The sequence below is a fragment of the Diabrotica undecimpunctata genome, chromosome 5, assembly GCF_040954645.1.
Source record: "Diabrotica undecimpunctata isolate CICGRU chromosome 5, icDiaUnde3, whole genome shotgun sequence".
Taxonomy (NCBI): domain Eukaryota; kingdom Metazoa; phylum Arthropoda; class Insecta; order Coleoptera; family Chrysomelidae; genus Diabrotica; species Diabrotica undecimpunctata.
The window spans coordinates 5,339,730-5,365,475 of NC_092807.1; the positions used below are offsets into that span (position 1 = coordinate 5,339,730).

Sequence of the window (25,746 nt, forward strand, 5' to 3'; positions counted from 1 at the left end):
AGGCCATTCTCCATTTATCCACATCCATACTCCATTCATTAGCAAGGAGGCTCCCTGTCTCGTTCCAGGTAACGCGTGGAAGACTCTCATCGCTCCTAGTACGGCATCATTCCCAGACGGGCATTTCCTCCTTCCCCACAGTCTGACTCACGCATTCCAACTCACACAGTGTGACCCACTTTTCTAGCTTCAACTTCCAGCATTTTTCACTCTTACCTTTGCCATTGGTCCGGCTGTCTTCCTTCCTTTTCTTTTTGCTTGATCACTGCACGGATATAGTTGTTTATGTTAGTCCAACCTGATTTATTTTCAATCATTCTCCCAATCATTTCCCTCACTGTAACAAAATTCCCACCTTTCTCTCTTTCCTTTCTTTTCTTTCTACTATCCATCTGTTGCAATCTAACATCGTATGTGTCAGTGTCCGAGTGTCCACAGTATAGGCATTTATCTGTGTCAGCCTTTCCGAACCTAGAGAGGTAGGCCCTAAAATACCCGTGTCCTGTGAGCACCTGCATCACGAAATAATCCAGTCGCCTGTGGCCACAGTCTACCCAATCTCTTATGTTCGGGATCAGCATTTTCGTCTACTGTGCCACATCCTCCGTGTTTTTCCATTCTTCTTGCCATCTTTCAATTAACTTTTCCCTTTCCTGTCTTCTCTCGGCCATAATAAGGTTTGGGCCTCTTCTCTCATAGAGCTCTTTTCTTTCCACCGCCAAAACATGCAACGGAACACATCCAGTGATGGTCCACAAGGCTACCGCAGACACAGTCCTGTAGGCGTATGCCACTCGCAACAGACTTGTTCTGTCCACTTGTATCATGAGCCTCCTACAGGCCGTTATCTGTACCGCCTCGCTCCAGACTGGTGCCGCGTAGAGGACGATCGATTGTACAACACCGTGTAAGATCCTCGTCCTTTCGGATCTGGGTTCCCCAATGTTAGGCATCATCCTCCCCAACGCAGTCGCACTATTCGCAGCCTTCCGGACCACCTCCCGCACGTGCCCCGCCCATTTTCCTTTTCCTAGGTACTTTACTTGTTTCTTGGGTGGGAGACATGCTCCCGCACATTGTAATTCAACACTTTGCCTGTTCCTTTTCCCCTTCAGAATGATGGCTTTGGTTTTCTCTGCCGCAAGTTTCAGTCCGTGCTGCGTCATCCATTTCTTTACGACGCGGCCCGTGTTCCGAACCCGGTATTTGAGATCTTTCTCATCCCAGGCCACTACCAGTACAGCGAGGTCATCCGCTAATGCGAAGGGGATTAAACCCTCTCCGTGTACAACAGTGCATAACTCCGTCATATGCCAGGTTCCATAGAGTCGGGTCCAAGACAGATCCCTTGGGTACTTCAGCCGTCACGTCCATGATCGTGCCCTTTTTCACCATAATCCTTCTCTCGGACAGATACTCGGCCACCACATTCATCAGGTAACCAGGACATTCTCTGTCCTCCATTGCCTTCATTACCTCGTTCCACTGCAGCGTATTGAATGCATTCTTAACATCAAACAACAGCATGGCCGCCCAGCGACGTTCATTCCCTGTGTTGCGCAATGCTTCGAGTACACTCATGATTGCATCAATCGTGCGTTTTCCTTTACAAAAACCAAATTGCCTCCGAGATAAACCACCTGACCTCTCAATTATGTCGTCTAGGCGTACTCACAGCATCCTTTCATACAGCTTACTGATGCATGGAAGAAGACAGATGGGGCAATACTTTTCCCTAGCCTTGGAAAGCAGTATTAACCTCGATGTCCTCCAAGGCTCAGGAAAGGTTTGTGCTTCCAGCAGTGCATTCATGTGTTCCAGAAGCCACGCAGGCTCCGCCCGTTCTAGACCCTTCACTGCCTCAGGTGGTATCTCAGGTGTTTGCATTTTAATGAAAATATTTTTTTTTGCGAATAAAAAACACATTTTTTATTTTTTTATTAATTATTTTGATAAAGAAAACCTCAAGCTATCATACACTTTAAATCCGTTTTCTCTATTATTTCGTTTGCTTAATATTTACATCTAAAGTCAAATATTCCTTAATTGGGCCGTTATTAGGTTGGTTTACCTTACTTCCTTCTTTGCTCTGGTCTCTTTACAATTTATGAAATACTTCAAACATATTAAAATGATTTAGTGAAAGTTTTATTAAAGTGAATTATAAATTGGAGATTAATGAAACTAGGTTTAAAGGTTATCGTGGTCGAATTTTTATTTATGTCTTAAAATCATTAAAATACTTTGTATTTATCACAATTTCCTGTCATTTTTATGATATTAAATCGATATCTATATCTTTAATGGAATGTCTTATCTCAAAGAAGCGTTAAGTGGATACTTATTTACAAATACATTTAGCATGAATTAAGATTTTTTATGATCAAATCACGATTGTCAATAATTCAAAGTAGGTCACACAAGTATTTCTTTTATTTGTACTCGAACCAGTGTCTAGAAATGATGTTTAGAGCAGTTGCAGCAACATTTTTGCTACTGTGTTATATACAAGATGCAGAAGTAGCCTTCTCATCGTTCTATCCAAAACTGAAGCCAAAAAACATCAAAAGGAATGTACGTGTTACAGAAGATCCGCTAATTTTAACGCCGTACATAGAGAAGAATCAAATAGAACAAGCTCAATCATTGGCTGAAGTTCCGTCCGACATTTTCCAGAACGTAAAGTCGTATTCCGGATTTTTTACCGTCGATAAAGCGTTTAACTCAAACATGTTCTTTTGGTTTTTCCCAGCGGAAACTAACTACAAAGAAGCGCCTGTTTTAGTGTGGTTGCAAGGAGGTCCCGGCGCTTCTTCTCTGTACGCCATATTTCAAGAAAACGGACCATTCAAATACAACAATTCTCCAAATCTAGCATTCAATCCTTATTCTTGGCACAAGACACATTCAGTAATCTACATAGACAATCCAGTGCAAACAGGGTACAGTTTTACTAACAATGGCTTCGCACAAAATGAAACCAAAGTCGGGGAAGATCTCTATGAAGCTATACGTCAGTTTTTCCTGCTATTTCCGGATCTTCAAAAGAACGACTTTTTCATTACGGGCGAGTCTTACGCCGGAAAATATGTTCCAGCAGCATCGTATGCTATTTACACGAAGAATAAAGAGGCAGAGTTGAAAATTAACTTGAAAGGAATGGCTATTGGGAACGGTTTGTGCGATCCTGTACATCAATTGGTTTATTCTGACTATCTGTATCAGATAGGATTGGCAGATAGTAATGAGAAGGAAGAAATATATACTTTGGAAAAAGAAAGTAAGTACTTTTCCTATATCCTTTATTTAATCTATCTACTTTTCCTTGGTTAGCCTCTTTGTTTTTTTCTCAACATTATTATATTCATTAATTTGTCTTGAAATTCTTGTTTCATTTTGTTAACGTAGCTGCATCACTTCAATTATGTTTGTTCCCTTTCTTCTTCTTTATTATACGGTATTGTTAGAGTAAAATTTCATTATCTCTGTCGTTGCTGAATGATGCGAAGCAATCAATGTTCTATAAGAATTTAGGATAGGACCTGTATTTACTATAGGGTTCGAACATGGCACGACATTTTTCCTATTTAGGATTAAATCATTTTAATTTGATCACTTTTATAATAATTATTGCCTTACGTATTCTTATATACCGTTTACCATTCGTTTAGTTCATCCACCCTTTTTTGTTGGTGTAAAATACTCTAAAGAACGTACCAATTGAGTCTTTCTTCCATTTCTCTGAGTGTGTCTGCTTTTCTAAATTTTAGCTTTTTAATTGCCACCTCAATTTCTGATTTCAATATTTGAAGTTCTTTTTCATAACTTCTTTTCTCTGTATTATTGTCTGAGTTTTTGTTAAAGAATAGTATTTCGCAATTTTCTTTCCATAACTCTGCAATACCGTCTGGGTTTGTTATGGTATTTCCACTATTATCTTTGATGATCTGTGTCTGCGATTTGAATTATCTTGCTAGATACTTGACTTTTGAGAAAATTTCTCTAGATTCTTGGCTGTTAGCATGTTCCTCTAGTTATACACATATGTTTTTAATATATTTATTTTTGTCCCTTTTGCACAAGTGTTTTATAGTTATATTTATAGTGTATATCTCTATTTCTTTTTGTATTGAATTTGATGTGCCGTTTCTTTGTTTTCGTCTTTCTTCTTCGGTCATCCAATGTTTTTTCCTAGCTGTTTTGTCTTTGGGAATAGTATTGTTGATATATTCAGTGATCCATTTGTTTGTGTATTCCCACGTTTTGTCGGGGTCTACGGTAGTCACTGGTAGGTCAGCTTCTGCTAATGCTTCTCTAAACTTTTACGGATGTTTTGTCTTTTATTTCTGATTATTTCATTGTGTAACTTAATGCGAAAATCTGCTTGTAACCTTTTGTGGTCGGAACCACAGTTTGCAGCTGGTTTTGTCTTCACGTTGATTATTGAGCTCCTCCATCGTTTAGTGACGAATATAATCTATTTGGTTCTTGTATTGTCCTCCAGGCGAAGACCATGTTGATCATCTCCGCGGATGATGCATACACCCGAGTGCATTTCCCTTCTTGGAAGTCGTGTCCTCGGGGGCTTTTATTATGCCCTCCCTACCAACTAAAACTACCCTCAGCCACGCACGCGCAACTAGTCTTGTTTAGATCGTCCTAACATGCGCGTGCGGCTTTCTTCTCTTCTCCTTTCTTCCCCTTAAGCGTTTATGTCTGCTTTCTTTTCCTTTCTAGGATCTCTTTCCTTTTTATTATTCTAGTTATTGCTACCAGAATTTCTTTATATTCATTTTCTTCTCTTTCCGCCACTTCCATTAGATTATTCGCCCACCCTTTCGTATAGCTCTGCAGTCTCTTCCCTATCTTTAGGAGCCATGGCCCGTGAGAAACTGTGTGCGGTTGTTGGTCTACCTATAGCCATGTCCTACCCAGTCTTTTACGTCCGGTATGAGCGATCTTATCCATTCAGCCCAAATTTCGATTTCCCTTTCTTCTTGCCAATTTCGCGTTGGTCACTCCTCTCTCATGTGCTTCGTAGTTTTCACTCATGCTATACCTGATTGCTCTTTCCCTCACTAGTAGGTAAATTGCTAGCACCCCTGCTATTACTTGTAAGGCAACTGTCGAAGTCATCTTATATGCACAGATGATTCTCAACAGGGCCTTTTTCTAAGCTTTCTCCAGAATTTTCCTGTCTTTTTGTTTACGCATTACCTGTTGCTATACTGGTGCTGAGTATAGTTTGGTGAAGTGGACCACCTCCATAAGAATTCTTCTTGTACCTGTCTCTGGACCTCCCATGTTTTACACGATTTTTGTTAACGCTGTTCTTTGATTGGCTTTTTCGCGTTTGGTGTTCAGTATTACGCCCAGATATTTGACTTTTTTGAAAGGTAGAATACTTTATCCTTCCAAATTGAAGGAGATGTGCTCTCTCGCTCTTGGGCATTTGAAGATTATGGCCTCCGTCTTCTGTGTGGCCAGCATCAGTTCTCTCTCCTCTACCCACATCCTAACTAGTTCAAGAGCTGTGATACCTTTCCTAGGTTTATCTCCAGTTATAAAGTACATTCCAGATCAGCAGTCCTGTGGTACTCCCGCAGATGTCTTCATTGTGTTGTCCTTAGTTATATTACTGCTTCTGTCTGTGAAATAATCTCTCACCAAGTTCAGCAGGTAAGGGAATATTTCCATTTCTTTTAATAATCTGATGATTTTGCACCTATCCCTATGCTTCTTTCTCCCTTACTATCCTGTTTATGGCGTCAATAGCAGATCTGCCTTTTTAAACCCATATTCTAGCGGTCCAACAGGCCTTCACTTTCTTCTATTTCTTTTTTGAGCCTTGACTTTATGAGGATTTCGAATAATTACCTAGTGTATTTAGCAAGCATATTAGCTGTCGGAATACCATCCGGTTCTTCCATTTCTTTCCAAAGGTTTAGGGATGAGGATAAAATATACGAATTTTTGTCTTCTAAGGTGATCGTCCATTATGTTTTTCACCCATTCAGCCTTTTCGTTAATACTAACCTTCTGGGATTTACTGGTCCGGGTGCCTTCCCTGTCTTAGTGCCCTTCCTATTTCCATTATCTCTTCCAATGTGAAGATATGTGTTGGTGTCTTTGTAGGAATTATTTGGAAGGTTTCCTCCACTCTTTGCGGGAACAGTGTTTCTGCTAGTTCTCTTCTGCGGCTGTCCTCTCTTAAAGAAGGTGTTTTCTTTGAGTTCTCTTGCTGCAATCTCATATGCGGCCCCCAGATGTTACTTTCCAGGCTATCGCTTAGTTCTTTCCAGCACCTTCTAATTTCGCTGTTGATTTTTTTTTTGGTTAGTTCTTTCTCTAAGACTTCTAGTCTTTCGTCCTACTTTTCCACTAGTCAGTTCTTTTTGCTGCCTCTGGTGAGTTTTCTTCTTAATTCGTTGTAATGTCTTTTTAACTTTTATGTTATCTGTCCATCAGTATGGGAGGGTGCCCATTCTTCTTCCCCTTGGGCAACATCTCTAAGCTAACTCTTTAATTTTTTCATATCCAGCTTCAAAATTATTTGGGTATTCCTCATTTTCTGTAATTCTTTTTTTAGTTTCTTCTTATTAAGAGGCTGACTTCTCAACCTCAGGACAAAAGAGTGCCCTTATCTTATCCTAAATGTATAAATATCAGTCGATGTCAAAAACTGTAGTAAATTAAACATAAATGTTGTGAAAATACAAAAAAAAAAACCTTAATTTTGTATACAAAGATATTACATATTATATTAACAACTATTTATCTTTTTAGTCATACAATCTATCCATAAAAAGGACTTCCAGAAAGCTTTTGAACAATTTGACGATCTTCTAAATGGAGACCTAAACGGAGGAAACACTTTGTTTAAAAATATAACTGGATTCAGTTCTTATTATAATTACTTACATGACAAGGGTTCAGGTGGGTCAAACTTAACTGACTTCTTGGAAAGTGAGCAAGTTCGAAAAGCCATTCACGTAGGCAACCTTAAATACAACGATGGAGTAGAAGTCGAGGAAAATCTAGTCCTGGACTTGATGCAGTCCATAACCCCGTGGATTTCGGAGCTGCTCAGCAACATCAGAGTTCTCTTTTACAACGGACAACTTGATATAATAGTAGCGTATCCCCTTACTGAGAACTTTTTAAAACACTTGCATTTCAGTTCTTCCCACGAATACAAAACTGCACAAAGGCAGAAATGGTACGTGGGTGATGATTTAGCCGGATATATTAAGCATGCTGGAAACCTGACAGAGGTTTTGGTTAGAAACGCTGGGCATTTGGTTCCTGAAGATCAGCCGAAGGCAGCACTGGATCTAATTACACGCTTTACACAGAATCAACTTCACTAGAATAAGAAATATGTGGACTTTCTTATACAACATCACCAAGAGTAAGAAGTTGAATGTGTTCAAAACATACTATTGACAATATTGTTTTAAAGACTAGTGACTAGAGCCAAAAACAGTTGCTTTATTTAATATAAAAATTGTACTGATATTGTGCAAAATTGTTACTTTGTAATTAGCAAAGAAGTTTACTATTAGTTATAAGTTATCTTTACATTTTTTTTTACTTATAAATAAATAATAAAGATCCTTAAGTTTGCTTTTCTATAGATGTTTTAGTGGACATATGTAAGATAAAGTAGAACTAGACAGTCCCCTACATTTGTTAGTGTTTCTTCAAAAATTTTATCCCTCTATTGCATAATGGACCCAAACGGGAACTCAATATATAAAATTTCCATGAGTATTTGCTATCGACAATTTTAAGCGCGTACACATCTTATTCCCTTTTGGGAACGTTCATTCTTAGATGTGTATTGTGTGTTGCCGATATACCCACCGGTTATTTCAATAAATAGCAGTTTTGTTTGAAGTGACCTTCGAGTAAGTTGTTTGTTTAGCACGTGTATTTTATTTTCAAATATCAGCTAAAAATAAGGTAAGTTTGATAAATAAAAATTATATACGCGTTTATAAGTGTTGTAAGGATCTACTGATATATTGAAATAATAAATTTACTTTGTTGTTGTTAGAATTTGCCCCAAGTTATTACTGTTCCCTTACGGGAACATTGTGTGCTAAAAGTAAATTTTGAAACTGAAAAAATTTAATATTTTATAGCTTGTTTTTATCAAGTTGGTACTTATTTAATGCATTATTGGTTTAAATAAATTAATTTGAATAAACCTGAAGTAAACTTTCTTTTTCAGAAAAAAAATGGATGAATTTGAAAGTATTCCACCAACATCGTTTTACAACAATAAAGCAAAAACTATTCAGCCCTATAAGTTACGACAGATTCCATCTGAAAGTGAAGATTCGGAACTATCTGATGAAGATAATGTTGAGCCGTTAGCTGCACAAACCACCCGGCCCAGAGTAATCATTGACAGTCAAGAAGACTCTGATAATGAAGATGATAATTTATCAACCGATGATTCGGATACTGAACTACCTACTAAACAAAAATCTAGCAAAAAAAGTCAAATGACATGGCATCCTTCAAAAACTGTGCGAAATATAGATGAACTGCACTTTTGAAGGTAGTGAATTACTTCCAATCAACATATTGCAGCTCAACTCTCCTTACAAATTGTTTAGTTTTTTTTTGACACCAGATTTTATAATTGAGGTAGTTCGACAAACTTGAATATACAGCGCTCAAACAAATCCACAAAAGCCAATTACCACATGTCCTGTAGAAATTGAAAATTTTATGGGGATATTGCTGTGGATGTCTCTAATAAGACAACCTACTACAAGACGCTATTGGGCTCCGACAACAAGAATTTCACAAGTTGCAGATGTAATGCCTATCAATCGTTTTGAAACAATCAAAAGGTTTCTTCATTTTAGTAATAATTTAGAAAATACGCGCAATCTTGACAAAATAGCGCCTCTGATTGAACAAATAAAAAGATCGTGTTTGCAAATACCTTTAGAAGAACACTTATCTTGTGACGGACAAGTTATATCGTTCAAAGGACGTTCGAGCATGAAGACATACAATCCCAAAAAGCCTCATAAATGGGGATACAAGATGTGGGTTCTCTCAGGAATCTCAGGATTTTCATATAATTTTGAAATTTTGGCTGGAAAAGATGGTTACACAGAATTACCGAATGAAGTAAATTTGGGAGCTGCTAGTAATGTTGTAGTTCGGTTGAGCAGAGAAGTACCATCCAATAAACATCACAAACTCTTCTATGATAATTATTTTTCAAGCATACCACTGGTGTCAAAACGAGGCATACATTCTATCGCAACAATCCGTACAAATCGAATTCTCAATTATAAAGGTTGGCAAAAGAAGGAAATTAAAAAATTAAAAGGGGTAGCATTCAGGAACACTCTGGCACGTATGAGAATACTGCAATACATACAGTCCAGTGGTGTGACAACAAAATTGTGTCTTTACTGTCAGATTATTGTGGAACTCAACCAACAGCCAAAGTGGAAAGATTCTTTCGCACCAAAAGAACTAGGAAAGAAATTGATTGCCCAGACATTGTACAATACAACAGGCACATGGGCGGTGTGGATCTGCAAGATTCCTTATTGGGATTATATCCAATCAAAATCAAAAGTAAAAAATGGTACCACCGTATTTTCTATCATATGCTGGATGTAGCAGTAGTCAATGCTTGGCTATTAGACAGGCGAATTAAAAAACAAATTGGAAAAACTGAAGAGATTATACCACTGCTGAATTTCAAAACAATTCTAGCTGAACAACTAACTAACAGTGGTCTTTTACAAAAAAGAAAAGTAGGTCGTCCTAGAAGTTCTACACCCGAACAACCATCCAAAAGAAGATGCATTGAACCTAGACCCAATATATATGTACAAACAGATCAGTTTTCACACTGGCCAAACTGGACTGTAAACAGGGAAAGATGTAAGTTGATAAACTGTAAAGGAAAATCAAGGGTCCAGTGCGAGAAATGTAAGGTGCATTTATGCTTTCATTCTAAAAGTAATTGTTTTAAGAAGTTTCACAATTTGGAATAGTTTGGATACTAACAATACATCGATCTAATGTGTATGACAATTGGTTCCAATAAAAGTTTTTATACATAATGTTCCCAAATGGGCACACATTTTTTTTTTTCAAAAACTGGATCATTTTCAAAAAACTATATATATCGGTGAATTCTACATACATCTATTAAGAGTAATTTAATATAATTTTATTTTATTTCGTCAAAAAATAAAATAAATTCATGCAATAGAGGGTTATAATAATTTTTTATCAATTTGACTGAGCTATTTCTGAAATATCTCAGCTTCATAGTCTAACAGCAAAATTTGCATCTATAAAAATAAGGATGATTTTTTACCCTGACATAAAATCAGGTAATCAGTAATCAACAATGGTCATACCTTGTATAAAGTTAATGAATGTGTTTATATTAAAAACAAACAAACGCAATTAGAAAGGTAAGATTATGAAAATTTTAAGTTACTGAACTTCTCTAGTATGTAGCAATGTTATAAAATTCGCACATGCAAATGATATGAGAAAAGACAGAGGTGAGGATAGAATCCTAGATTCTGACGCAACCCAAAAGTCAGGAACTCCTATAGTGTGTGGTATTATGCCAGTGTTACAATTGAACTCACAGTGAATCCAAATTCGAGACACGAATCGGTTCAATTAGAACCAAAAGAGCACATCCCAAGAAGAAACAAGATCATCTCCAGCTAGAGATGAAACATCCATAGATTACAATATTAGAACATGCTCCGTAAGATTAGTAAAAGCTCCCATTAAACTTGATCTTTAAAGAGGGAGGAGATGTTATATATTAAACCTGTAACTGAACAATAAGCACTTATGAAAAATTAGGCGGGCTTGGGGTTATTATAGTATTTAGCAAATATTCTAGTTTTTACTGCAAGGCAAATAAATTAAATAAGAAGATGACTATAACAATTATGTAGGTAAAATGAAGATAAATGTGAGATTATAAATTAAGGTGTTTTAATTTATGATTGAACAGAAATAATAAATGATAACGACTTCAGACCACCACATACAAGAGCACAATGTCAAAACCTTAATAACATTACTAGTGTATGATCACATATCACATGATCCTTAGTTTTAGTGAGAAAAACAATTCAACCATCAAAATGCTTGATTTTCCAATTTTATAAAACCAAAATTAGGCAGTTAATTGAACTATTACTACATTTTTAATACTTTATTAATATTATTTACACAAACTACATTTAAAAACAATCATATTAACCCTAATCTTTGCCATTTAAGAACTTTCCTAAGAAATCTTTGGGTTTTGGTTCTGCTGTATCTTTGAAGTAGTTCATAATGTGACCTTTTTGTTTCCAAACATTCACAACTTCTTTCAGTTCCATTTGGCCCTTAAATATAACAAAATTAAGTAAATGGCTAGCTAAATATAAGCTATAATTACCTTGATAACTAACATATCGATCAGCCTAATGTCTTTAATATCATCAAATTTGGTAAATTCTTGCCTTAGTTTTTCTCGACATTGCTCAACATTTTTTGGAATATCATAATTGTTAACTAAAAGAAAATAATAGGGTATAATCTGGTTATCTTAAAATATAGCTAAGAAGAGCCCTATTTATTATAAACATACAAACCAATGTAAGGGAGTTGTCTGTACCAGGCTTTATATAAGTTCAAAACTCTTTTTCGTGCTTCTTCACGGTCTAATGAAAGAATAGGTTTAACTTCTTTAACACCTCGTCTGATAGCTTGTGAGGCCATCTCAATTTTGTATTTTCTTTTTAAAAATCAGAAATTAATGATGTAACTTAACCTCACACTTTTGACATTAAAAAAAAAAGAAAATCAAGACATATAAATGACAGTGTTCAGCAATCTGTGATAGCAATCACAGAAAAGAAGTATAGAATATTTTTTTCATTAAGTATCGTTTTGACACAGTATTTTTTTGACACACATTTTAGTTTTCCTTATCTTTTATTATAATACTATATTAATATAGTTATACAAGTATTGACGAAAATACGCATATTATCTGTAATCCAACGATGTACGAAGCTGTAATCCAAATGAATCCAAGTCCTTTTGTCTCTATTCATAAAATGTAAATGACATTTGTCATATGAGATATTTTAAAAACTGTAAAAACAGAGTTGAAAAAACGTCAAACAACTGTCAAAGTGTATAGACGCATTTCAAAGTTTCTCCTTTGATATATATAGATAATAAGGCTATTACTAATAATCCTTTGTTTGTAACCCGATCCTACCGCATACATACTTAATAGTAATAAAATACACGACACGGTTCCTCCAGCCGAAAATGGAGACCACTAACACTAACCTCGATCCTGATAAACCTCCTGACCCCCCGCCTGATTTAAGTGGAAAAAAAATTAATAACCAATATAATATATATGATTCCGGTCCTTTCGAAGTATATGTACAGGGAAAAGACAAAAATATAGGGAATTTTCACATCTTAAGTATTGCTAAAACAATATTTAACCTAAACCTACAGCAAATTATTAAATTTAACCGTAAAGGGAAAAACCGGTTAGGTGTTGTTTTTAAAGATTTTAAATCGGCAAATCTATTTGTGAATGATAAGAGATGGGAAAGTTTACAATATGATGTCTTTATCCCAAATCACAATGTCACATGTAAGGGTATAATAAGGAACATATGTAAAGAAATATCTGAAGTAGAAATTAAAAATGCAATCGAAACAAAATTAGTATCCTGTAAAGTAATTAACATAAAAAGACTAAATAGGAGAATTATCGAAGAGGGAAAAGAACAAAACTATGTACCAACAACCACCATATGCGTAACATTTACAGGAAAAGCACTGCCCAGGGAGGTGCTTGTGTATGGATTACCCATGAGGGTTATTCCATATGTCAGCCCAGTCCTAATGTGTGGAAACTGCCTGTTATATGGTCACAGTAATAATCAATGTAGAGGGAACCCAAAGTGCCAGAACTGTGGGAAAAACCAACACGGGGAAGCCTCGAATTGTGAAACATACTGCATACACTGTAAAAATCATGATCATATCTCTAAAGATAAAAAATGTAAAGAATTCCAAAGGCAAAAAGAAATAAAAGCCCTAATGTCTTTCTCTAACATCTCATATTATGAAGCAAACATGCAAATACCGAAAAATGAAAACAGGGAATACTCTTTGAACAAAGAGAATTTTCCTGTCTTGCATACAGAATCCAAGCCTAATAATATAATAGATATCACAGAAAGAAGAATAGAAGCCATAAAGAATGACACAAGTATACCAAAATATAACCAAATCGTCAAATCTCAACCCACCAAAAGAAGGAAACCAAACATGACAGGATATGACAAAAAACAACATAGTGCTCAATTAATTAATCCGGAGGGAAGATTGAACTGGGCAACAAATTCTCAATCAATGCCATCAACATCAAAAGGATACAGTGCAAATAAGGAAACTGAACATGGAATCTCCCATGCAATGTCATTACTACCACCACAACATAAAGAGATGGTACTATCTTTTGTAAACAACTTGCTAAGAAACTTATACCCTAACTCATCTAATGTATCACAATATAAAACAATTAAAAGCAGCTCAACAAATAACATAACCTATGAGTTAATGGAAGATGGGACAGTATCTGATGCTTCAGAATACTAAGCCCAAAATAAAAATAAAAAATAAAGCTTTCACTCCTTTGACTATAATACAATGGAATATGAGATCATATAATGCTAATGTGGATAACTTAAAAATAATTATCAAAGAATACAATCCTGACATATTATTGCTAAATGAAACATGGTTAAATAATAACCATATAATCAGATGCAAGGGCTATCAAGTAATTAGAGATGATAGAGATGATTCATATGGTGGTATAGCCATCCTTATTAGGAATGAAGTAGAATTTTATGAAATATCTGTATGTAATAAATTTAATAACAACTCTCAACTGCAAGCAATCTTCCTACCTAAATTCCAAATTAACCTACTTAATGCCTATTTCCCTAATGCAAATACCATATCTAAACAAAAATGGATAAAACTGATCCAGGAAATCAACAAACCAGTAATAATAATGGGAGACCTGAACGCCAAGCATGAGGCTTGGGGTAGCCCTTGTAATAATTCCAATGGGAGAAACATCTTCCAAACATTAGATGAGCTGGAACTAGTTTTTTTAAATGATGGTTCATATACCAGAATAGCACCACCTCCAAAAAGATCATCAGCTGTGGATCTAACAATAACATCTAAGAATATTGCTACCAGATCATCATGGCAAATAATTCCTGACCTAGGATTTAGTGATCACCTACCCACAATGTGCAAAATTGGTGTCCAAAACATTACCATCCACATGCCACCAAGGAATAACAGAAACTTCAAAAAAGCTAATTGGAACCAATATACCTCAGTATTAGAGTCATCATTTACATCATTTCCAGGGGAGAACTACCGATCATTTGCAGATCTAATAAATGAAGCTGCACAGTTGTCCATCCCATTGTACAAATCAAATGTTAATAAACAGTATCATATCCCATGGTGGGACGAATCTTGCGCTGAAGTCATTAAAGACAGAATTAAGGCAACAAAGCAATTCCAATCAACACCCAACTTACAAAATTATTTAATAGTAAAAAACAAATGTGCTATAGCTAGAAGATTCCTTAAAGAAAAAAGAAAGAATAATTTTAGGAAATTTGCAGAAGGTCTTAATAGAAACTCGCCAATCAAGACAATATGGGATAAAGTTAGGAAAATAGCTGGATATGGTAATAGCCCAATTAACTCCCTTCCTGATCCTAATATGGCACAAGAGATACTGAATTCCTTGGCTCCTCCCAGTATACATTTACATCAACAAAGTATACAAACTAGCAATACAAGTTCCCCTTTTACCTATAATGAATACAAATTCATAATCAATTCTAAAAAGGAATCTGCTACGGGACTTGACTTAATTTCATACTCTATGATTAGAAATCTACCTCATTCAGGATCATTACTATTATTACAAATTTTTAACAAATGCTTAAGTACAGGGACCATTCCGATTGAATGGAAACAGTCATTAATAATTCCAATCCTAAAACCTATGAAAGATAAACTCATTGCAACTAACTATAGGCCTATTGCCCTCACCTCTTGTGTAGGTAAAGTTTTAGAATCAATGATCAAAAATAGGTTGGAATGGCGTATAGAAAATAAGGGAATCCTCAGACCATTGCAGCTAGGTTTTAGAAGGGGTAAAGGATGTTTAGAATGTCTATCCTTTTTGACATCTGAAATCCAAAAATCATTTAGTAATAATGAATGTACAATAGGAATATTCTTGGATATCCATTCAGCATATGATAATGTTAATATTGACAAACTGTACTCTACATTAATACATTTGGATATACCACATGATTTAGCTAACCTCATATATGACTTTTTAAAATGCAGAGAACTGTTTGTCAAAGATAACTCTGGGTTAGTACATGGCCCAAATACCACTAGCACTGGACTCACACAAGGATCACCATTAAGTCCAATGCTATTTAACATATATACCTACTCAATACACGAAGTGTTCCCCAAAAATGCTAAAGTCATACAGTATGCTGACGATTTTGTAATTCTAATCAAGGGAGTGAATGTTAAAAATATGATATCAAAATTAAACAAATATTTAGTCAATCTTGAAGCCTGGCTGGACAATCATAATTTGAACATCTCTGTGGGCAAATCTAAAGCTATCTTGTTTACAAGGGGTAATACCAAAATAATGCCTGGAAATATCAGTTATAAGAGTCAGCATATAGAGTGGGTAGATAAAATTAAATACCTAGGAATGGTTTTACAGAAGAACCTTAAATGGAAAGCACACATTAACCAGCTGGAAGTCAAAATAGGTAAAGCACTGAATGTAATGCGTGCCTTGTGTGGAACATGGTGGGGCAGTGACCCAAAAATATTAAAACTGATCCATGAAGCACTTATCCTAAGTCATTTAAACTATGGGGGTCAATTCCTATCTACGTGCCCTAAATATATATTGAAGAAACTAGATCAGATGCACTACCAAAGTATTCGGATTATCACAGGATGCATGAAGTCAACTCCAATCCAAGCCTTGTTATCAGAGTCTGGAGAACTGCCATTAAAATACAGAAGAGAATGGCTCACCACAAAATTTTTGCTAAAAAACCTAAGCATTAAAAACAACCCTGTCATTCAATCAATCATTGAATTAGAAGCACTTTGTAATATGGACAATAAATACTGGAGAAATAAGGAAAAACCCATATTGATAGCAACTATCAGAAAAATCCAACCTTATTTGCAGAACCTATATTCCAGTAAACTTCTTCCTTGCCATGAATATGACTTGGAACTACAACTTCAACCATTAGGAATTATGAATGAAAATATTACAAAAAATGAATTCAATCTTATGAATTTTGTGAACTTAGTTAAAAAATTCCATTCATACAAAAAATTCTTTACAGATGGCTCAACGGACACAATGGGAAATGCGGGATTTGGTGTTTTTTCCCCAGATATAAACTATTCATTTTCATCTAAACTACCCAATCATACCCAAATATGTACAGCAGAGGTTACTGCGATCAATCATGCAGTCCAAATTATACGGGAACAAAATATCACAGAAGCCATTATCTTTTCTGACTCCAAAAGTGCACTACAAAAAATTAAAAAAACAGGGTTTTCTAAAGATACAGAACATATATCGTATTTAACGAAAAGAGGAATTATCCTAGCAAGGAACAATAATATCAAAATCTTACTAGCATGGATCCCAGGACACACTGGTATCACTGGAAACTACAAGGCCGACCAACTTGCCAATATAGGTCGTTCCCTGAATATTCCCATGAATATCAAGCTAGAGTTTTCAAATTTCACACCCTACTTGAAAAGAGAGATTTGGTCTAATTGGGCAGCTGAATGGTACGAAGGATATGGCACAAGCAATTCATTCTATGCCAAAATTAATAAACGAATCCACACACTACCATGGTTCAATAAATTCGCATATATCAGTAGGAGACATTTAACTACAATCATCCGTATGAGAACGGGCCATTGCTCATCCCCTCTTCATCTATTCAGAATTGGAGTCAAAGATGATCCTTATTGCGAATGTGGCCAAGTGGGAGGCTTAAACCATATTTTATTAGAATGTCACTTAAATCAAAACCCACACTTTGACTTGTATGCCGAATTAGCTAAAACTAAACTTCCCACCCCCATAAATATTTGTACAATTCTCACAAATATTAATGAAAATACAATCAACACCTTATGCAACTTTATTTCTACCTTTAATATTAAATTATAAAGTAGCATTTCTGGTGTGTGCAAAGCTTGGACGCTACCCCCGAGCGAGAAAAGTTTATACCTTTGTTGTGTTATATTACTAATATTTTAGCCTGTGAAGAAAAAAAAAACCAGCACAAGTATACATGTAGAATAACCTTAAACAAACAAAGGAAGAATATAAGTGTAGGTAGACACTGATTGCTGAAGCAAGACAAAAAGTGTCTACCCTCGAAGTAAACTGGGTAAATTGTCTAGAACATAGCCCAAAAAAAGAAGAAGAAGAAGAAGAAGAAAACAGAGTTTTGTTTTATTTTAGACATGGTGATTTAATTTATAATATCTTTATTTGAATCATACGCCCCGTTTGAAAAAAAGGCACCATCAAAAATATTCCACATTTATTGTTTTATATACGATTTTATTATTACAATCTTTATCCAAATAAAAATAAACAATTAAACTAGAATTGAATCAATAAATTGTTAAATCAGATTATCATAACTTGTAGAAGGACCTTGTGACAAGAATGCAGCGTTTATATACCTAAATCAGTACATATACATTTGGTAAAATAAGTTGAAAATGTTAACTAGTAATGTTAACAGTGTCTCTGAGGAAACTGATTGGCCTACCTTCTTTATTATCCCATTTGATGCCTGTGGTCAAGTTAAAGTACTGCCCGATGGAAGCATATACCTTATTACCAATGAAAACCAACAGGTAAGTTAGATTAAAGTTTTAGTGTTCACCTCAATGCCTACCTTATATATTTTAGAATGAAACTAATGAGGCTATCCTCAATAGCTTGGAGTCGAATAGCGCATATCAGCCAGAAACAACAAATATTGTCAAAATTGAACCACAGATTAATCAACTTGAAGAAATACCAGCACCTGTAGTACAGAACAATAAAATAGATGCACCATATTCATGTCCAGATTGTCAGGCAACTTTCTCAACTCCCAAAGAACACTCAGATCATTTAAAATGGCATAAAAAGTTTAAATGTACCAATTGTCCAGCTACCTACAACATTGAAACCAACTTAAAGATACACTTTGAGTTGGTGCATCATACTGAAAATACCTTAAGAAACTGCCCAATATGTGGTATTGCTTTAAGGTTCAAAAGGGCAGCTAGTTTGAAGTCACATATGATGATCCATCAAGTTGAGGAGGTGTATACTTGCCAGGAATGTGAAGCTGAGTTTGAAAAAGAGGTAAACAAGGCCATATATGACTAAAAATGATGTTACTGTAAGAGTTATATATTTTCTGTGGTATTTTGAGAGTATCTCTGAGATATTTATATATATCAATGTTATAGTAAGATATTTTTTACTAAGTAAGTTTTTACTACCTATGAAAATCATGTCAATATGTTTCAATATTTCGAAAAAATCTATTTGCCTTGAAACAATTAGACATATTTAAATTTTGTTCAGTATCTGATAAATTTAATAAACAAATGGGAGAATATTTGTCTTTGATGACAATTTGGTTCATGCTTGTTATGTTTTCTCTCATATTCAAATTACTCTTTTATGTATCCCTCCCATCAATTAATCTTGTCTGGAGATTCCAATATGTTTCCCATCCATATCTGTTATAACTTCTCATTGTCTTTATCTTCGGATACTAGGTAAATTTCTCTTCCTTGAGGTTTGTTATATAGGTGTAGGTTTTCTAGTAATTTTTTTCATATTACCTAAAAATTGCCACTATTGAGTTGTGTAACCAGGTTTTTTGCAATTGTATCACATTCATGTATCAGTGGTTGATAATGATATAATTTATGGCTGGTAAAGTTCAATCCCCATCTATGCTTGGGGAGTTTAAACCACGTATTGCTGATAACCATCTGTACATACTATATACATATAACTATAACTTAAGCATAATTTCTAATAATGCTTAATTTTAGAATGAATATTCACAACATGTTGTCTCTCACTATTCCAAAAAAGAAGAACCGGAAGCTCCTTTATCATGTCCTCAGTGCATACTTCAATTTGAAACAAAAGAAGAGCTAAAACTTCACAAAGCCAACCATACAAAAGCATGGAAGTACTTCAAACGAAAAAGAACCAAACAAAAAGTGTCTGTTAAAAAGGAAAATTATACCTGTGATATTTGTAAAAAGGTTTTATCAAGAAATCGCTTTAGAGAGGCACGAGAGGATACATAGTGGAGAAAAGCCGTTTGAAGTCAGTATTCAATTTACATTGTTTATATTTTGAATTTTTCTTTATCCTTCAATTTACATGTTTTTTTTTAACATTTTTTAAATTGAAGTGCTATTACAAATTTATTAAATATAATTAATTAGCTTAACATTTTCTTGGAAAATAAAGTTATATTTTATGTTTCTCTGAATATTGGTTCAGAAACGTCCAATTGATGGGTAATTTTCATCAACTTACTGTAAATGTCTGTAAATGTTTTTTTTACTGATTATCTTTTTTAGTGTAATATATGTCAACAGACATTCAGCCAGAAAGTAACTTTAGAAAACCATTTACTAAAACACACAGGACGTAAGCCCTTTGCTTGCTTTTTGTGCCAGCTAAATTCAATCAAAAAGGTAATTAGTGAGTTTTCTATATAACATAGCAAATATGCAACTGATGATGTAATTTCTAGGAAATCTAAGAGTCCACATCAACAAGACTCACACAGCGCCTCAAAACGGCCAGAAAGTATTTAAATGCTCACAATGCTCATGCATGTTCAAGCGCATAGCATCCCTGAATGGACACGTGACGAAAGCTCATCTCACTGTAGAGTCTACAGAAGATGGTGTTGTTAACGACGTCATAAAGAACCTGAAAGATCTAAAAAACACGAATTTTGAGTCATCCGTTACTTTAACAGAGTCTGGCAGCGAAAAAAAGTATTCAGTAAAGTTGAAAAAATTGGTGATACGAAATGGTACAAGTGTACATATTGTTCCAAGTTGTGTAAGAAGCCTAGCGATCTTATAAGGCACATCAGGATACATACGAAGGAAAGACCTTTCGAGGTAAGACAATATATTTTTTACCTTCCTTACACCTTATTTTTTATCATGTATTGTACTCCTTAGAGTAAAAAGTTTCAGTGAACGAATTTGTTAAAAATCGCATAATATTTTTTTGGGACTTTTTAGACAAATTTTAGTGATTTTTATGTCAGAAATTATACAAAGAAACCAAAAAATAATAGATAGAAACTGCTAGTACAAATGTAAAATAATTAGATCATATAAAATTATATATTAACACTGCTTAAATCAGTATTAACGAATATGTGCAATAAGTAAAGTTCCTATAGTCTGTCGCTCCTTGACTTTACAGTACACCAACATACGTCAATGCAATGGGAGTTTTTAGCGCGGCGTTGCCGATTTTCTTCAAAAGAATTCATTACCAGGGTCCTAAAAATGTAGGGCCCTAAAAATGTTAAATCAAAACTAACCCGTTACAGTCAATAGCGTCGTAGTAAAACAATATTTTTCATTGTTGTTTTTTTTTTGTGAGTGATAGTCATTTTCGAAAAGCAATCAGCAATTTTATAATCGATATGTCCATTGTCATTAGGGGAGAAACAAATCTTAGTCAACATTGTGAATTATCGTGTAAATCAAGGATATGATTCACTTTCAAAAATAATACAAACAGTGGTAGTAGAAACGGTATTTCCGAAAAAACAATGTACTCTGTAAGGGAAGAAAATTCCTCGGCACTTGGATTACAACCACCAAAGAGACGATCCAAGAACAAGCTAACTTCTTTATCGCGCGATAAAACTTACGATGAAGGAACAAAAAGATTTGTCAAATAGTGCATGATTTTTTTCGTAAGAATACACCTCCAACATTACATTCTCTATTAGCAGTTGTAAATAAAGACGAACATCTACCTAATTTTTCTAGAAAACTACCAAATGTTCAAGATGGCGCCGACTGGTGAACAGCGTTTAAATGTGCTCTCTCTAGTTAGTGACAAGTGCTGTCAAAGTAAAGCTACTAAAATCTTAGTTTGTGTACAGTGTGGAAATGTTTTTCATTTGTCATGTGCAACCAGTAGCTTCAGTGCATCAAAATTTGTGACACACGAATAATTTCCTGTGAAACAAACGAGAAATCTAATGACGTTGAGGAGAATTTCCAAGTAAAACCCGATCTATACAAAGAAAATGAGCTACTTAAAAATATTATAAAAGAAAAAGAGGAAAAATTTAATATATTACTAGAAAATTATTCTCTTTTAAAACAAAACAATCGTTATCTACAAGAAAAGATAAGCCAAATGGAAGCAAAAACTGAACCTGTTAAACAACCAGTTTTAAATGGGTCAAACAAAAAACACCTTAGTCATATCAAACAATTAACTCCAAATTATAAAATTACAAATAAATTTCAAACACTGGTGTTGCCAACTGTTGCCGAAAGTAGCGGAAGCCCTGAAAATCATTCAACATCTGCAGAACTTAGTAATGCAAAGCTAAATAAAATGCAAATTTAAGTAAATATAAATGAAGATATGGGACAAGACAATGATGGTTTTACGTTAGTCCACTCAAAGAAGAAAACTAGACAAACAAAAAAGAACTACGGTGAAAATGATAAAACTACCGACTTAGGAGTTCAAAGAAAGGCTTGGATTTACCTTTCTAGAGTTAAACGAAGTGTCACAACAGAAACTATCTTCGATTATCTAAAAGATCAGGAAGTGTTTAAAGAGGCTGATATTATTATTAGAGAACTACCAATTTCTCTCTCCTGTTGCCGACAAGAATGTAGCGTAGAATCTTTTTAAATAATTTTAAACTGTTTGTCCTTGTTCTAGTGTAGTGTTATGTACAATTTATGTTTCAATTTCATGTTTATTACATTCTGCGCTTTCTAGATAGCCCAATTTTGACGAAATGCCCCTGATGATGCTGTAGAAAGCGAAAGTACTTGGGCAAGGATTTGATTATTAAAATTGTGCTCGATATTTGCCTTTAATTTTTCAAACTAAACTTATATTTCCCTATTTTACACTGTAATATACAGGGAGGACTTGCACGTAAATACGATATAAATTTGATACTTTCAGTATTTTCACTGAATTTTATTTTGATACTTTTCAATTTTTTTTTTGAACAGCACTCAGAGTTTATTTGGAGAGCTGGGGTCGTGGATAAGTGAATGAAACAGGGGGATTGGATTGGAGCAACTACAAAAATGAAATATAAAAGGGGTATTTACATGAATCTCCTAGACAAATGGGTAACAAAACAATAAGAAGGACTTCTAGCTATTTAAAGTGGACGCCGTTTCGAGAGCGCCTCCTGCTGGATGAAAGAAAAGGGCTCTTCTTTCCTAAAAAACACAAAAGAGAGGTTAGGAGACTTTTCTAAAATAAATAGACACAATGGTTTAGAGAAATAAATTAAACATTTATTGTTGTCTTAACACAAACAGTTACAAAATATAAATGGCACAAAAATACTATATTAGTAGTTACAAAAATCTATACCAAAATAACAAAGAAGAAAAAACTTACTAAGTATGTCCTATCGGTTTACAAACTCTGTGTACAAGTGGGAGGTGCTATAAAGCTTACAAAAAAATGATACGAATAAAGAAATATCTTTAAAATGAACCTATTCATATAGAGGTTAACCTTCTTTAAAAAACCAAAACAAATTAATGTCAAAAATAATAAAACGAGCTGTCATATGTCAACATTAAATTTAAAAACTGAACAAATAAAATGACAGCTAACACCACGCCCTAAGATTTACAATATTAATTATTACAATTTCTTTAATTTACGAAAGCAATTATTATTATTAAAAAAAGGTCTATATTTACTTTAAAATTTAAACACAAAAAAGTAACCTTGATTTTCACTAAATTTCTTTACTTAACATTTCTGAGGTTGGAACTAGAGATTTACTGCCACACAAAAAGCTGTATCTGTAGACTGGGAAAGATGCTCTGAGACATCTCAGAGACATCTGATGACAGGGCTTAGGACATTGAAGTCTGAGGTTGAAATGCCCAAATGCCCAAATGCCCAAATGAGGTTGAAATGGTTGAGATGCCCAACTGTCGCATACTCTGCTCACAGTTTAAATCCATTTTAATTATTTATGTAGGAACTTATGTAAAAATTCATCAAAATGAGAAAGCTCTTAAGCAACCGCCACCTAAGCGTTAACCTCCGATGGCGCGCCACGAAATGCTACGTACTCTCTACGCTACTTTACGGAGTTGAAGGATGGACGTTAACAGCAGCAACTATAAAGAAGTTATCGGCTCTAGAAATGTGGCTGTGTCGACGCATACTGAGAATACCTTGGACAGACAGAGTGACCAACACAGAGGTATTAAGACGAATGGGTAAAGAGATGGAATTGTTAACAACTGTTAAAAGGAGGAAAGCTTCATACCTGGGCCATGTGTTCCGTAATGATAAGTACAGTCTGCTACAGCTTATCGTGGAAGGCAAGATTGAAGGTAGAAGCGGTTTGGGTAGAAAGAAGAAATCCTGGCTGAGAAATTTGAGAGAATGGTTTCAAATACCAGAAGCCGCGAACATAATACATGCGGCACAAAACAGAGAAACCTATCGTTTGATGGTCGTCAACCTTCGGTAGAAGACGGCACATAAAGAAGAAGAAGGTACTTATGTATTTATTAAGGTTTAACATATTTATGCGCCTAAATAAATTATTATACAAATGTTTTATACAAAATTCTTATAGAATATCTATATAGAGAATATCCTATAGAAAAAAGTATATTTGCTTCAAACCTGTTTCTGATGAAATTTGGCATCACTGTTGGTCATAAGAACCTGTACTGTAATGTAAAGTCAAGGTGGGACAGACATAGATATGCACATTGTTGCCACATTTAACTTTTAACATTAAATTTGTATTAGATATGATTCTTAAGCGTTTTTTTTTGTTGTTTTAGTGTAAATTATGCCCTGCGACATTTACTTCCAAGTCTGCCGTACATAATCACAAAAAACTACATTTCGGTAAGAAATTCAAATGCGATGTTTGCGACAGCGTTTTTGATTCAAATATGGAATACTTAAATCATCTGCAGTAAGTTATGACTTTCAAAACAGACAAATTTATAGACATGTATATCTCGGACTAACGGAATAATAGTGTACTAAAATTACACATCATAAGGTGTGGTGTCTCTATTATTCCGTTAATTATAAATATGAATAAATATATTTCGTCCGTTAGTTCTTTGAATTTAAGTGGTAAAATAATTTATACCAATTGAATCACAACCGTTAATATCCGTGTAATTTTTTAAATAAACATTAGATTCACAAAGTAGGTTTCAAATGACTTGACTTGTTAAATATTTATTAACGAATAGATTAGGATTTCATCATTAAGATGTGCATGGGATTCAAATGTTTGTTCTGGTTATGAAGTCTGTTACTCTATTCAGTTGTTTTAACTGTTTGATAAACAATTCCATGTAAATTGCCACACATTGTTCTAATTCTTTGCCTAAAGTTGTTGAAGCTTGTTGTGTTATTGATTTCCGAGACAAACGAAGTGATCCTTTTAACGATTACCGTTGTTTTTTTTGTTTTTTTGACGCCTCTAATGCATTTTAGACGCATTTTCGACATTTAAATCATTTTCGAATGTTTTGAAGCATTTTTGACATTTTTTCTTTTTGATTCTTTTTGACACTTTTAACTCTTTGCAGATTATTGTCTTTTAAGAACGTATTCGCAATTTAGACATTTTTTGTTTTTGTAGCTTTTTCGTCGAACATTTGGACGTATTTTTGCCTTTTTTTGACACGTTTCGAACACTTTGGCGATTATTGAAAGATTTTGACATTTATTTACGCCCCTTGACGTTTTTATCATTTTTAATGTTTTTACACATTTAGTTACGTTTTCAAGGCTTATGAGACTTGTTGGCGCTTTGTCGATGAAATTTCGATCCATTCGTTACTTCTATTGAATTCTCGATGATTTTTGATTCTTTTTGATGCTTTAACGCCTTTTATAGACGGTTGTTATCTCTCTTTTGACTTTTTTGTCGAATTCTCGACGTATCTTCGGTGCTCTTAAACCATTCTCGATTATTTTGAAGCATTTTCGACGGTTTTGAAATAAATTTGACATTTTTTCGACGCTTATTAATTTTTTGACTATTTCAAGGCTTTTTCTACTTTTCGGCGGTTTGTCTACGCAATTTCGACCCGACCTACGATTTTTGACTTTTCACGTAATTTCAGTGCTTCTTAATCATTGTTTCGAATGTTTTGAAGCCTTTTGGCATTTTTTTCGACGTTTTTGATTTCTTGTGACGCCTTTAACTTTTTGTAGTTACTTTTTTATTGTCT

General features: G+C 34.6%; 2 protein-coding genes across 2 annotated transcripts; one reads left to right on the forward strand and one right to left on the reverse strand.

Annotated features, from left to right (window-relative positions):
• Window positions 1-2,371: 2,371 nt before the first annotated feature.
• Window positions 2,372-7,632, forward strand: LOC140441019 (venom serine carboxypeptidase-like). The gene is made up of 2 exons (XM_072531410.1): window positions 2,372-3,280; window positions 6,787-7,632. The coding sequence occupies exons 1-2, from the start codon at window positions 2,380-2,382 to the stop codon at window positions 7,368-7,370; spliced, it is 1,485 nt and encodes a 494-aa protein (XP_072387511.1). The 5' UTR covers window positions 2,372-2,379; the 3' UTR covers window positions 7,371-7,632.
• Window positions 7,633-11,218: 3,586 nt separating this feature from the next.
• On the reverse strand, window positions 11,219-11,873 carry LOC140441020 (NADH dehydrogenase [ubiquinone] 1 alpha subcomplex subunit 6-like). The gene is made up of 3 exons (XM_072531411.1): window positions 11,661-11,873; window positions 11,465-11,580; window positions 11,219-11,411 (listed from the first exon to the last, which is right to left on the reverse strand). The coding sequence occupies exons 1-3, from the start codon at window positions 11,785-11,787 to the stop codon at window positions 11,283-11,285; spliced, it is 372 nt and encodes a 123-aa protein (XP_072387512.1). The 5' UTR covers window positions 11,788-11,873; the 3' UTR covers window positions 11,219-11,282.
• Between the last annotated feature and the right edge of the window lie 13,873 nt (window positions 11,874-25,746).